Source organism: Neoarius graeffei, chromosome 25 (genome assembly GCF_027579695.1).
Source record: "Neoarius graeffei isolate fNeoGra1 chromosome 25, fNeoGra1.pri, whole genome shotgun sequence".
Lineage (NCBI taxonomy): Eukaryota > Metazoa > Chordata > Actinopteri > Siluriformes > Ariidae > Neoarius > Neoarius graeffei.
In genome coordinates, this window is record NC_083593.1 from 16,267,891 (window position 1) to 16,280,064 (window position 12,174).

The 12,174-nt window shown below is 46.3% G+C and overlaps 1 protein-coding gene across 6 annotated transcripts in view; it reads right to left on the reverse strand.

Moving 5' to 3' along the window:
* Positions 1–12,174, reverse strand: part of erg (ETS transcription factor ERG) — a 129,093-nt gene that overhangs the window by 31,332 nt on the left and 85,587 nt on the right. For all 6 annotated transcript variants that reach the window (XM_060908742.1, XM_060908745.1, XM_060908744.1 and 3 more), the window contains one exon: positions 1,992–2,254. In XM_060908742.1, coding sequence (XP_060764725.1) covers positions 1,992–2,254 — 263 coding nt within the window. The remainder of the gene's footprint in view (positions 1–1,991; positions 2,255–12,174) is intronic.

Genomic DNA, 12,174 nt, shown 5'->3' on the forward strand with positions numbered 1-12,174 from the left:
AAAGCAGCCCAAACTGTTTTGCCCAATGAGCAGAAATGTAATCCAACGGCCACCAAAAGAATGGAAAGTTTTTCATTGTACAGTGGTGCTTGAAAGTTTGTGAACCCTTTAGAATTTTCTATATTTCTGCATAAATATGACCTAAAACATCATCAGATTTTCACACAAGTCCTAAAAGTAGATAAAGAGAACCCAGTTAAACAAATGAGACAAAAATATTATACTTGGTCATTTATTTATTGAGGAAAATGATCCAATATTACATATCTGTGAGTGGCAAAAGTATGTGAATCTCTAGGATTAGCAGTGAATTTGAAGGTGAAATTAGAGTCAGGTGTTTTCAATCAACAGGATGACAATCAGGTGTGAGTGGGCACCCTGTTTTATTTAAAGAACAGGGATCTATCAAAGTCTGATCTTCACAACACATGTTTGTGGAAGTGTATCATGGCACGAACAAAGGAGATTTCTGAGGACCTCAGAAAAAGCGTTGTTGATACTCATCAGGCTGGAAAAGGTTACAAAACCATCTGTAAAGAGTTTGGACTCAACCAATCCACAGTCAGACAGATTGTGCACAAATGGAGGAACTTCAAGACCATTGTTACCCTCCCCAGGAGTGGTCGACCAACAAAGATCACTCCAAGAGCAAGGCGTGTAATAGTCAGCAAGGTCACAAAGGACCCCAGGGTAACTTCTAAGCAACTGAAGGCCTCTCTCACATTGGCTAATGTTAATGTTCATGAGTCCACCATCAGGAGAACACTGAACAACAATGGTGTGCATGGCAGGGTTGCAAGAAGAAAGCCACTGCTCTCCAAAAAGAACATTGCTGCTCGTCTGCAGTTTGCTAAAGATCACGTGGACAAGCCAGAAGGTTATTGGAAAAATGTTTTATGGATGGATGAGACCAAAATAGAACTTTTTGGTTTAAATGAGAAGCGTTATGTTTGGAGAAAGGAAAACACTGCATTCCAGCACAAGAACCTTATCCCATCTGTGAAACATGGTGGTGGTAGTATCATGGTTTGGGCCTGTTTTGCTGCATCTGGGCCAGGACGGCTTGCCATCATTGATGGAACAATGAATTCTGAATTATACCAGCGAATTCTAAAGGAAAATGTCAGGACATCTGTCCATGAACTGAATCTCAAGAGAAGGTAGGTCATGCAGCAAGACAACGACCCTAAGCACACAAGTTGTTCTACCAAAGAATGGTTAAAGAAGAATAAAGTTAATGTTTTGGAATGGCCAAATCAAAGTCCTGACCTTAATCCAATTGAAATGTTGTGGAAGGACCTGAAGTGAGCAGTTCATGTGAGGAAACCCACCAACATCCCAGAGTTGAAACTGTTCTGTACGGAGGAATGGGCTAAAATTCCTCCAAGTCAGTGTGCAGGACTGATCAACAGTTACCGTAAATGTTTAGTTGCAGTTATGACCAAGTATAATATTTTTGTCTCATTTGTTTAACTGAGTTCTCTTTATCTACTTTTAGGACTTGTGTGAAAATCTGATGATGTTTTAGGTCATATTTATGCAGAAATATAGAATATTCTAAAGGGTTCACAAACTTTCAAGCAACACTCTACACTTGTGGCAAAGTAACGTGCACTGTCAGAAATAGGGGTACAGTAGGAGTTCATTTCTGTCCCCCAAGGTACACTAATGTACCCCCTAGGGCTCATTATTGGACCTCAAGGTAACCATGTATACCTTTTTAGGACCAAAACGCTACATATATGCTCCCAAGCAGTATATAAAGAGTACAAATAAGTACCTTAGAGTGTACGGCTACAGTGACAAGCTGTTGTACCCCTAAAGGTTCTTTATTTTCTGAGAGTGTGTGGCAGACAGATTTTTTTTTTTCAAATCGTAGTTTGGTTAACTTCATTTTAAAGAAAAGAAAATGACAAAGGCAGTCTAGCACTAGTTAACCCAGATTGCTACTGTAAATGTCAAACAATATATACGCCAATTGTGGTGCTCACCTAGAGCCGTTCACCTGTCCCACTCTTCCACTTCCTCCTCCTCCTCCTGTGGTTCCTGCTCCTCCGCCGTTGCTGCACTCCATCTTGATGGTGACACGGCCAGGCGGAGAGGCAAGCCAGTCTTGCTGTGCTGCTCGGGGACTCAGCTTATTCTGGCCATATTCACTCACTGCTGATGCTGTCATGTCTGGCTTGGCCTGCTGGGCCACGCTGTAGACACACTCAAACAGAGATTGGTCCTCACTCACCACAGACAGCGCCTCCTACAGATAGAAAATGGAGTAGAGCGATATATTAAAAAAAAACGGCAGTTTGCGATTGTGATAATTGCTCTTGTGAAGTGGGGTTAAGTGCTGTTTGTAGCACAATTATCCCGGTAACCAATGGAGCTGAAAATAATTCAGTAAAGAGTCTACAATCTTAAAGAGCACTTAAAATGGTCTCATCTGGCATCCAAAGGGTTCTTTGTTTTGTCATCTTAAAGAGTCTAAGTAGGAGAAATACAATTGAGAGCTTGCCTTTCAGCAAAGGTTCCAAGTAAAACCTCTTTAAAGCTGAGAACCATTAATGATGACGAGAACCCTTTAGGAACCTTTTCTTTTCATTTCATTTGACTCTTTATATAACTAATACACTCTCGCCAGACACTTGCAAACAATTCAATCAGCCAATCATGTAGCAGCAGCATAATGCATAAAATCATGCAGCTATGTAACAAAATCTTTAGTTAATATCCAAGTCAAACTTCAGAAAGGGGATAAATTCTGATCTAGTGACTTCGACTGTGGTATGGTTGAAGGTGCCAGATAGGCTGGTTTGAGTAGATCAGAAACGGTTAATCTGGCATTTTCACACACTCTTCAGAGTTTACCACAGAGTCGAAAGACCTTGTTGATGAGCAAGATCAGAGGATAATGGCCAGACTGGTTCAAGCTGACAGAAAGCCTACAATAACTCTACTAACCACTCTTTACAGCTGTGTTCAACAGAAAAGCATCTGTTCAGCATGAACAACATGTTAAACCTTGAGGCAGATGGGCTACAGCAGAGGACCACACTCCTGTCAGCCCAGAACAGGAACCTGAGACTAGGTTCACCAAAACTGCACAGTACACACAGTACCAGTCGAAAGTTTGGACACATCGTTCATAGGTTTTTCTGTGTTTTGACTATTTTCTACATTGTAGGACAATACTGAAGACATCAAAACTATGAAATAACATATGGAACATATATTGAATTATGTAGTAAACAAAAAAGTGTTAAAAAAAACAAAATGCGTTTCATATTTTAGATTTTTCAAAGTAGCCACCGTTTACCTTGATGACACTTTGCACACTATTAGCATTATCTTAACCAGCTTCATGAGGTAGTCACCTGGAATGCTTTTCAATTAACACGTGAACCTCGTCAAAAGTACGAGTGTAATTTCTTGCCTTCTTAAAGCTAGACTGCCTTTCAGATTTTTCAAGTTTAGGTCATAAAATGAATTCTCCCTGACATCCGATTATTTTTGTTTAGTGGACTGAAAGCTACTGAATTCGAATTACAGACTTCCGATTTCATTCGTTTTTTTTTTTTTAATTGAACAATCAATGAATTTAGGGCCACATGGCCCTAAATTCTCCGCTATTTTTTTCTTGCTTCACCATGATCCAGTTCAAGATACTACATCATGCATCACGTGGTGGGCTTTCCCTGTTCGCGCAAGGCATTGTGGGATATAAATTTGAAACAGGAGAGGAAAATGGAGGACGCGGATGAAACATGAAAGACCGACTACAGTAACGGAAAGCGAGAAGAAAAGACATTATGTTGCGAAGGAAAGGAAACGCAGGACCAAACTAATAAATATCGGCAGTCAGCGAGCACCTCGGTGTGATCAGCTGTTCGTTTAGCGACAGAATGATGGAACTGTCAGTGCACAGTCAAGGTAAACCTGTAGATGACAGTAATGCAACACTGGATGCCGGCTGCTGTAAAACCCAAAAGAAGAAGCAGGTAAACTTGCGCATGCGCACACCAGATTTCCTCTGTCTGCTTGACTGCACAAAGCGAGCGATTTCATGCACATTATTTGCTAGGGAATCCTCTCAAATTAAATAACTTCCCAGCCACAAAATGGCCTGGGTTTTATATATATATATATATATATATATTGGAGAAATAAACAGATATCACGATGACCAAATTTCAGAGGGAACTAAATTTCGCCGATTTTATGAAATTGAAAGGCAGTCTAGCTTTAATATGTTTGAGATCAAACAATAAATATTAAATAACAAAAATACAGTAAATAGCCCTATTTGACAACTGTTGTCATCCATATTATGCCAAGAACCAGTCAACTTAGTAAAGAGAAAGGACCCATCATTACTTTAAGACATGAAGTGACTTTTAATTAATAAAAATAAAGAACCACTGAATTAGAAGGCATGTCCAAACCTTTACCTGGTACTGTATGTAATGTAACAGTGTTAAGATTAGTGTTAGATAAGTGAAATACGTGGCCTCTTGTGAAGGTGTTGCAGGCAATCACAATATAGTTGAATAAATTGAGGTAATGCAATCCTACAGTGTTTGCCTTACAAATTTACTCAAGTCAGATTGAAACGAAACCCTTAGTCTTATTCAATGACTGTTTATATGAGTGGACAGCATGGCACCATTCACTCCTGTTTTGTGTGTTTCAAAGCCTTTCTTTGGGTCAAAGTGGGAGTCGCTATCTTGCAAAATTGGAACCAGAGTCTGTGCGGTAAATACAGATACATCTTACCCACCTATATTCAGTATCTAAAGTGCAACTTAAACGGCATGTTGGCTAACTCAAAGTGATTAAGTACAGCATTATGAATTAATCTTCTGTTTTGGGCTGCTCCTGTTAGGGCCCACTCCTTCCCAATTTATAATGTGGCATAGGTTTTTATACCAGATGCCCTTCCTGACACAACACTCCCCAATCTGTTGCACTGGCTTGTGCAACCCCAGTGGCTGGGTACTTTTATCTAATCCCCATGTCTTTGAGCTGTAGGAGGAAACCAAAGCACCTGGAGGAATCCCATGCAGACACCATGCAAACACCACACAGAAAGGCCCATTGGGCGTGAGGTTCAAACCCAGAACCTTCTTGCTATGAGCTAACAGTGCTAACAACTGCACCACCATGTCACCCATAACATTCTTAATTAATACTCAATGTAAAAAGCTAATGTGTATATGCTGGAGTCCTATCATTCTTGCAGGAATATTGATTTTACCATCGTCAGGAAAAGATTTTATAGCTTTGAGTCATGACTGACTAGCTGACATTATTCATCGTTTTAATCAAAGTAATTTAAGCATAAGTAATTAACACAATGTGCTAACGGAAAATATAAACAGCAGCCAACATTTACACTCGACAAAACCTTAAAAAAAAAGAAATAGCTGCGTTCATCATTTTCATCTAGCGCTGACACCTGCAGCAAATGACCCATCTAAATAAAGAAGTGCTCTGTTTGTGTGTTCAGTGGAGCTCATTTGAAAAGGAGTGACCGGCTAAACTTATCGAGATATTCTGAGTGTTCACTACATTCATTCAGTCAATAAATTATTATGAAATTTAGCTTGTTCTAGCTGCCTTGGTTTATGTCATCACCTTATTGACTCATGCAGGTCTACTAGCTATAATATCAGTCCAACAAGCTCGTTTAGACACCAGAATGAGCAACATACTGGGAAAAACTGCAGAGAAACCCCTGCTAAGGGTCTGTTGGGACAGTTTACAGTAGAACAGGACCTGGCTTTGCGACAGAACTGTGAAGAGATCCTGTATGTTGGTTCATGAGGCTTGACTGTCATGTCCAAAACTGTCAATCACCTCATCAACCCTGCCCTTTTATTTATCAGCAAATAACATCTATAACACGGTGGCGTAGTGGTTAGCACTGTCGCCTCACAGCAAGAACGTTCTGGGTTCGAGCCCAGCAGCCGACGGGGGCCTTTCTGTGTGGAGTTTGCATGTTCTCCCCGTGTCCGTATGGGTTTCCTCCGGGTGCTCCGGTTTCCCCTACAGTTCAACGACATGCGGTTAGGTTGACATGGGGCAGCCATGGCCTGAGGTTGGGCTGAGGTGCCCTTGAATAAGGCACCTAACCCACAACTGCCCCCTGGGCGCTGTAGCATAGCTGCCCACTGCTGCTCTGAGTACGTGTGCGTGCTCATTGCTCACTTGTGTGTGCATGTGTGTGTTCACTGCTTCAGAGGTTAAATTTCACTGTGTGCTTGAGTGTACGTGTGACAAATAAAGGCTTCTTTATGAAAAGGAAGAACATAGGGGAAGATATGAGGATCAACTGAACTTTAAACACAATTCCTGAAAATAATCTGTAATAAACTTAAAATGAAAGTCCAGTTTTTACCCATTCATGAACATGGGAATGGGCGAATGGGCGGAGTTAAAAATTGTACTACAGCAAACCACTAGAGGGCCACCGGGATATTTTGGCTTCACTTTTGATTCCTTGTTACCACAATACCACGACCTCCCTCTCATATATATATATATATATATATATATATATATATATATATATATATATATATATATATACATACAGTGGGGCAAAAAAGTATTTAGTCAGCCACCAATTGTGCAAGTTCTCCCACTTAAAAAGATGAGAGAGGCCTGTAATTTTCATCATAGGTATACCTCAACTATGAGAGACAGAATGGGGGGAAAGGATCCAGGAAATCACATTGTAGGATTTTTAATGAATTAATTGGTAAATTCCTCGGTAAAATAAGTATTTGGTCACCTACAAACAAGCAAGATTTCTGGCTCTCACAGACCTGTAACTTCTTCTTTAAGAGGCTCCTCTGTCCTCCACTCGTTACCTGGATTAATGGCACCTGTTTGAACTCATTATCAGTATAAAAGACACCTGTGTTAGGGTTTTGCTGGGATTCGAACCTGGTTCGTTGGTGTGATAATCCAGCAAACCCCCACTAGGCCACCAGGGGGATGACTCAAATGCAGAGGCGTGAGGCGGAAGTAGAAAAAGAATCAAAAGGTTTATTTAAACTATATACACTATATACAGGGCAAAACAAAAGACAAAAAAAAAACCAAAGAGTATAATCCAAAAGAAAAGCAAAGTGCAAAAATTCAAAAGCTAAGAAGATCAAAAAACACAGTACAAAGGAAACTGGAGATAAACATAACAGCACAAAGACTCCGTGACAAGAGGACTGAACTCAGGGGTATAAATAGACAAACTAATTAAGGACACAGGTGAAGATAATTAGGCAATTAACACAAACACAAAACACAGGAACAGTGGCGGCCTCTAGAGGCCAAAATAAACACGACATGAAAAGGAAATAACAGCGGCCTCTAGAGGCCAAAACAGTCCTAGTCCTAACAGGACCCCCCCCTCTAGGAGCGTCTCCTGACGTTCCCAGGGCGATCCGGATGGGCCGAATGGAAGTCCCGACATAGTTCTTTATCAAGGACATCCCGAGCAGGAACCCAGCAGCGCTCCTCAGGACCATAGCCCTCCCAGTCCACCAGATATTGCAACCCGCCGCGGACCCGGCGGGAGTCAAGCAGGCGATTCACAGTGAACACAGTCTGCCCCTGGAAGATGCGGGGGGGTGGGGGGTTCCTAGGGGCAGGGGCATACGTAGACGTCAGTACGGGCCGTAACAGGGAAACATGGAAAGTGGGGTTGATCCTCAGAGTCCGGGGCAACTGGAGCCGGTAGGAGACAGGGTTCACCCTGCGCACCACCTTGAAGGGGCCAATGTAGCGAGGAGCAAGCTTGCGGTTCTCCACCCGCAGTGGAAGGTCCTTAGTGGACAGCCAAACACGCTGCCCAGGGCGGAAAGCGTGTGCAGGTCTTCTATGGCGGTTGGCCTGAGTCTGGTTGGTTCTGGAGGTCTGTATGAGGGTCTTCCTGACCTTGCTCCAGGTCTTGCGACACCGTCTCACATATTGGTTGACCGAGGGCACCCCCGCGTCCTCCTCCTGGTCTGGGAACAGAGGTGGCTGGAACCCGAATTGGCACTGGAATGGCGACAGCTTGGTGGCCGATGACTGCAGGGTGTTGTGGGCGTACTCTGCCCATGGCAGCCAGGTGCTCCACGATGTCGGGTTATCCATAGCCAGGCCTCGCAGGGTGGTTTCCAGGTCCTGGTTGAGCCTCTCCGTCTGACCATTGGACTGTGGGTGAAACCCAGAGGAGAGGCTGGCAGTGGCTCCGATGACCTTGCAGAACCCGTGCCACACTCGGGAGGAGAACTGGGGCCCTCGGTCTGAGACGATGTCCTGTGGAAGACCAAAGACTCGGAAGACATGATTAAACAAAAGTTTCGCAGTTTCAAGAGCAGAGGGGAGTTTGCACAGTGGTATGAAGCGGCAGGCCTTGGAGAATCTGTCAACTAAGACCAAAATGACCGTGTTACCTTGTGACTCAGGGAGACCCGTGATAAAGTCGACTGCCACGTGGGACCAGGGACGCCGGGGAATGGTCAGAGGATGCAGGAGACCCTGGGGACGCTGTCGTGGGTTCTTGGTTCTGGTGCAAACCTCACAGGACAGGACAAATGACCTTACTTCCTTCTCCATGTTAGGCCACCAGAAGCGTCTTTTCAGGAAGTCCAGGGTCCTCCGAGCTCCCGGGTGGGCGGTGAGAGGGGAAGAGTGACCCCACTGGAGAACCTTGGCCCGGGCTTGATGTGGGACGTACAAGAGGCCTGGTGGCCCCGTCCCAGGACCGGGGTCCTGGCGTTGGGCTCGTCGGACAGCCTCCTCAATACCCCAGCGGACAGGGGCCACAATCCGGGACACAGGGATAATAGGCCCGACTTCATTCTCCCTGTTAGTGGCAGAGAACAGTCTGGACAGTGCGTCAGGTTTGGTGTTCTTGGAGCCGGGGCGGTATGAGAGGGTGAAGTCAAACCGACTGAAAAACAGGGCCCACCTAGCCTGTCGAGGGTTCAGTCTCTTGGCTTGCTGGAGGTACTCCAGGTTCTTGTGGTCAGTCCAAACCAGGAATGGATGTTGTGCTCCCTCCAGCCAGTGCCTCCACTCCTCAAGGGCCAGTTTGACCGCTAGCAGTTCTCGATCCCCCACATCGTACCGGGACTCAGCAGGACTCAGGCGGTGGGAGAAGTAAGCGCAGGGGTGCAGCTTTCCTTCCGAACGTTGAGAGAGCACCGCGCCGACACCACTGTCCGAGGCGTCCACCTCCACGATGAATGGTTGGGAGGTGTCCGGGAGAACCAGAATGGGTGCCGTGCAGAAGCGGTCCTTGAGGTCTTTGAACGCCTTTTCTGCCTGAGGAGACCAGCCATAAGATCCACCTGTCCCTTTGGTGAGGTCTGACATGGGTGCTGCCACAGAACTGAAGTTCCTGATGAACTTGCGGTAGAAGTTAGCGAATCCTAAGAACCGCTGAACCTCCTTAACGGACTTGGGAGTAGGCCAATCCCGGACGGCCAGGGTCTTGGCAGGGTCCATTTGGAGTTGGCCTGTCCGTACAATAAATCCCAGAAAGGAGACCTCGGGAACATGAAATTCGCATTTCTGGGCCTTGGCGAACAGATTGTTCTGTAGCAGCCTCTGGAGAACCTGGCGGACATGGTGGCGGTGCTCCTGCACGGTCTTGGAAAAGATAAGGATGTCGTCGAGGTAGACAAAAACGTATAGGTTAATCATGTCCCTTAAGACGTCGTTGATTAGGGCCTGAAAAACAGCTGGTGCGTTGGTGAGTCCGAAGGGCATCACCTGGTATTCGTAGTGCCCAGACGGGGTGTTAAAGGCAGTCTTCCACTCGTCTCCCTGTCGGATACGGATGAGGTGGTATGCGTTCCGTAGGTCCAACTTGGTGAAGACGGTGGCGCCTTGGAGCAGGTCGAAAGCTGTGGACATCAGCGGAAGGGGATATCGGTTGCGCACAGTGATCTTATTCAGGCCCCTGTAATCAATACATGGTCGGAGCCCCCCATCCTTCTTGCCGACAAAGAAGAAGCCGGCTCCAGCAGGTGAAGTGGAGGGTCGAATAAACCCAGAGACCAGGGCATCTTTGAGGTATTCCTCCATGGCCTTGCGTTCTGGCTGAGAGAGTGAAAACAGTCTGCCACGAGGAGGGGTAGTCCCAGGGAGCAAGTCGATGGCACAGTCGTAGGCCCGGTGCGGAGGAAGAACGGCGGCCCTGCTCTTGCTGAATACCTCCTTGAGATCCCAGTACTCTGTGGGAACTTGAGATAACTCGGTGAGATCAGGGGGCTCGGCAGGAGACACAGGAGAGCTAGAGAGCAGACAAGAGGCATGGCATGCAGGGCCCCATTCCACAACCTGGCTTGTTACCCAGTCTATGCGAGGGTTGTGGCGAGTAAGCCAAGGAAGGCCTAGAATAACTGGGAACTCAGGTGAAGGAATCAGGTGCAGGGATATTTCTTCCTTGTGACCTTGAGACTGGAGGAAAACTGGAGAAGTAACTTGGGTGACTCTTCCATCACCTAACGCTTGGCCATCGAGGGCAGACACAGACAGTGGGACTTCAAGAGGTGCAGTCGGAATATTGATGCTTTGGGCGAAGTGAATATCCATAAAGTTCCCAGCCGCCCCTGAGTCTATCAAAGCTTGACAAGAGTGGACAGACTCACCCCAGGAGATGGAGACCGGGATGTAGATTCCTTGGCCAGGGAGTCCGGGAGAGAGGGTAGGCCCCGTCACAACCCTCCCTCGGCTGGACGGGGCGGTCCTTTTCCCAAGAGTTCGGGACATGATGCTCGGAAGTGACCAGGCTTGCCACAGTAGATGCAGCACTTGTCCCTCCTTCTGCGCTCCCTCTCAGATGCGGAGAGGCGAGTACGACCCACTTGCATGGGTTCTGGACAGTCACTGAAGGAGGTAGACGGTCTCCAGGTAGAGGTAGGGAGGCTGGGGGGGCTCAAGGCTTGGTGGCGTTCTCTCATCCTGTTGTCCAGACGAATAGCATGTGAGATGAGGGTTTCGAGGTCACTTGGGCATCCAATAGAGGCCAGACCGTCCTTGATGGGGTCAGACAGACCATGGTGGAAGGCTGACACCAGGGCAGTCTCGTTCCATCCACTTACTGCTGCGAGTGTTCGGAACGAGATGGCGTAATCTGCGACGCTTCCTCCTTGCCGGATGGACATGAGCTTTCGGGCTGCGTCGGTACTGATGTCTGCCTGATCGAAGACCCGAAGCATCTCTTCAGAAAACAGCTGGAAATCAAAGCACTCAGGTCCCTGTCTTTGCCAGATAGCAGTAGCCCAGGCTCGCGCCTTACCAGCTAATAAGGTGATCACAAAGGCAATCTTGCGGCGATCCGTAGTGTAGGTGGTAGGCTGAAGCTCAAAGGTGAGTTGACACTGGGTAAGGAACTCTCGGCACTCACTGTGCTTGCCGTCATACCTCTGTGGTGCAGGAAGGCTGGGTTCGCGAGGTGAAGAAGGCAGCATTGCAGGAGGCACTGGAGCAGGAGTGGGAACTGGATCAGGAGCAGGAACTGGATCAGGAGCAGGAGATGCAGGCAGAGATGTCAGCTGTGCCAGGGTTTTCCCAATTTGCTGAAGCAGTTCCTCGTGGCGAGCGAGGGCCTCACGTTGGCTGGTGAGCGTACGTCCATGAGCGTCCATGGTCGCTCCGAAGCGTGTCAAAGCTGCCATAATTCCCTGAAGGTTGGCCGGGTAGACAGTTGAAGCAGCCTCTGCTGAGTCGGTCAAGACGGAGTCTTTCTGTTAGGGTTTTGCTGGGATTCGAACCTGGTTCGTTGGTGTGATAATCCAGCAAACCCCCACTAGGCCACCAGGGGGATGACTCAAATGCAGAGGCGTGAGGCGGAAGTAGAAAAAGAATCAAAAGGTTTATTTAAACTATATACACTATATACAGGGCAAAACAAAAGACAAAAAAAAAACCAAAGAGTATAATCCAAAAGAAAAGCAAAGTGCAAAAATTCAAAAGCTAAGAAGATCAAAAAACACAGTACAAAGGAAACTGGAGATAAACATAACAGCACAAAGACTCCGTGACAAGAGGACTGAACTCAGGGGTATAAATAGACAAACTAATTAAGGACACAGGTGAAGATAATTAGGCAATTAACACAAACACAAAACACAGGAACAGTGGCGGCCTCTAGAGGCCAAAATAAACACGACATGAAAAGGA